The sequence below is a fragment of the Solanum pennellii genome, chromosome 11 (genome assembly GCF_001406875.1).
Source record: "Solanum pennellii chromosome 11, SPENNV200".
NCBI classification, from domain to species: Eukaryota; Viridiplantae; Streptophyta; class Magnoliopsida; order Solanales; family Solanaceae; genus Solanum; species Solanum pennellii.
In genome coordinates, this window is record NC_028647.1 from 59,893,564 (window position 1) to 59,896,002 (window position 2,439).

General features: G+C 38.0%; 1 protein-coding gene across 1 annotated transcript in view; it reads right to left on the reverse strand.

Annotated features, from left to right (window-relative positions):
* Nucleotides 1–2,439, reverse strand: part of LOC107005118 — an 11,137-nt gene that overhangs the window by 7,178 nt on the left and 1,520 nt on the right. Inside the window, exon 3 of the mRNA XM_015203617.2 lies at nt 1,665–1,808. Coding sequence (XP_015059103.1) covers nt 1,665–1,808 — 144 coding nt within the window. The remainder of the gene's footprint in view (nt 1–1,664; nt 1,809–2,439) is intronic.

The window sequence follows — 2,439 nt, forward strand, 5'->3', positions numbered from 1 at the left end:
ATATATATATATATGTTTTCTTTTCTCCCGTTGCGCCTTTTTTCATTAAAGCCCACACTTTATTTGCGCTTAAAGCCCCTACGAACCTTAGAGTTTTTTTGCGCTTTTCGCCTTTGATAACACTGGGAGGGAAAATAGGGAGAGGTATAAGGCGGCGATAAGAGAGCCAATTTAGCTGCTACAATGGCTAAAATAATAGTCTTCTAGCACTTGTATGAATAATTACACGACAAAGGCAAGGACAAGAAGTTGCATAGGCTCCTAAGGAAAAAGAGGGGAGTGCCCAAGACCTAGACCAAATGAAGTGCATCAAAGACGGGAAAGGAAAGTATTGGTGAAGGAGGCACACATTAGATGACGATAGCAGACATACTTCTATAAACTCTTGAAGGAAAAGCAAAACATGATTATTGTGCTAGTTTTAGAGCACTCCGAGAGTTGTCGAGAGTTAGAGTATTGTAAAGGTATAAAATTGAGGAGGTTAAGGAGGTTATTCGCAAGAAGAAGTTTGAGGGTGCTTGGGCCAAATGAGAACCTGGGGGATATTGATGATGTTGTTACACATGTATTGAGTGGGTCAGATGAAATAGAGGCTCACATCCTATGTCTCGTGTGTTAAGAATGTGCCACCAAGACTTAAAAGGTATGTTTTATAAGTGGTTGTTAGACCAACTTTGTTGTATGGGGAAGAGTGTTGGCATATGAAGAGCTCACATGTCTGTAAGATGAAAGTAGTTGAAATGAAGATGATGAGATAGATGTGTGGGCATAGTAGGAGGGATAGGATTAGGAACAAAGATATTCAAGACAGTGTGGAAGTGGCCTCCATGGTGGACAAGATGATGGAGGCGAGTCCAAGATGATTTTGGCATGTGAAGAGGAGGTGCACACATGCCCCAGTAAGGAGGCGTGAAATTTGGCTATAGCAGATTATACGGAGGTGATCTGAAAGGACATGACACATCTTCAACTTATTAAGGTGTGCTCCTAGAAAGGAAGGTATGTAAGTCGAAGATTAGGATAGAAGGTTAGTAGGTAGACGAGTGTTGTCTAGTTAAGTTTGCGTACTCACCACCCTCCTCACACTCCACTTGCTGGATTACACTAGGTATGTTGTTATGTTTTTGAGGAAAATAAGTGAGTTTCTTACTTATCTTCTTGTGTTTGCTACATAAGCAAAAAAAATTACCCTAAAAGTATTTGGATAAAATGTAGACAAATACTATTGATGGAGGGGGTAGAGATGAAGATGAGGTGTGTTCGAGGGTGGGGAGAACACAATCAAGTTAGAATGCCACTTGGGGTACTTGTTTTTCCTACTTCGACTTTGGAAGTCATTTTCTTCATTTTAAGGAACTATACAGAAAGTTTTCCAAAAAATTTGACCAAGTATCGAACATGGGAAAAATAAAAAAGTACTTTCCTACTGTACCGAACACACCCAATAGATATCATTTTCTAGAAAACTTGTGAAACCTAAGTATCAAATTATGCTTGTTTGGTGCATGTAGTGGGTACGAGTGAGTATTTTCTTGGGAAGGAGTCATGCAATTCCATTAAAGGAAAGTTTGTCTTTGAGAGTTGTATGATGCTTAAATGAAGATGCATCTGTAGACGTCGTAAATTAACCATTTAAGGCTTACAAGAGATGTAATTTTTCATACCATTGTGGAAGCCTGTTGGTGCTTGCCAAGTTCTTGCTCATTGCCTAGGCTTCGGTGTGTTTTATCAGGTTTATGTGGCTTCTTGTTGGCACGATCTTTTGAATCCCGTGGTCCAACTTGAGGCACTGGAGTAGAACTACTTTTCTACAAATTTAGAAACACAATTTGTTAAAATGATGATGATACTATTAGTTACCCACTCTCTAAAGGTACACATGAAAGGCAATTAATTGTGTTGTAAACTAATATAACTTGCATAAGGAGAAAAACAATACATGATATTTGATAAAAAATCAGCAAGTTTGGTCATGAATGATCATAATGACAATTATAGTCTATATGTTCTATTAGTTGATATTCCAGTGGTTGATGCACTTTAGTTACCTATATGTTGCTCGGACTCTTCAAAAATGTCAACAGGTGTGTGTCGGATTTGCCAAAAGTAGTGTATTTTTGGTGAATCCGACACAAGTCCGACATCAAAAGTGAAGAGTCTGCACACCTAAGGTTTGTACCATACCAAAGAGAAGCTTACATTGTATCACTAAAGGAAACGTTGTTGTTTAACATCTTGTATACTTAACTTGTTGCCCAGTCTAATCCGGATTTTCACCATATAAAGTTCATTATGGAGGGTTTTAGCGCTCCCAACAAGGTAAACTCCACTCCCAAGGCTCGAACCATTACCTTTGGTAAAGTCTCTCATGATATATTAAAGTGAGGATTATATGTATGTATGTATGTATATATATATATATATATATATATATACATA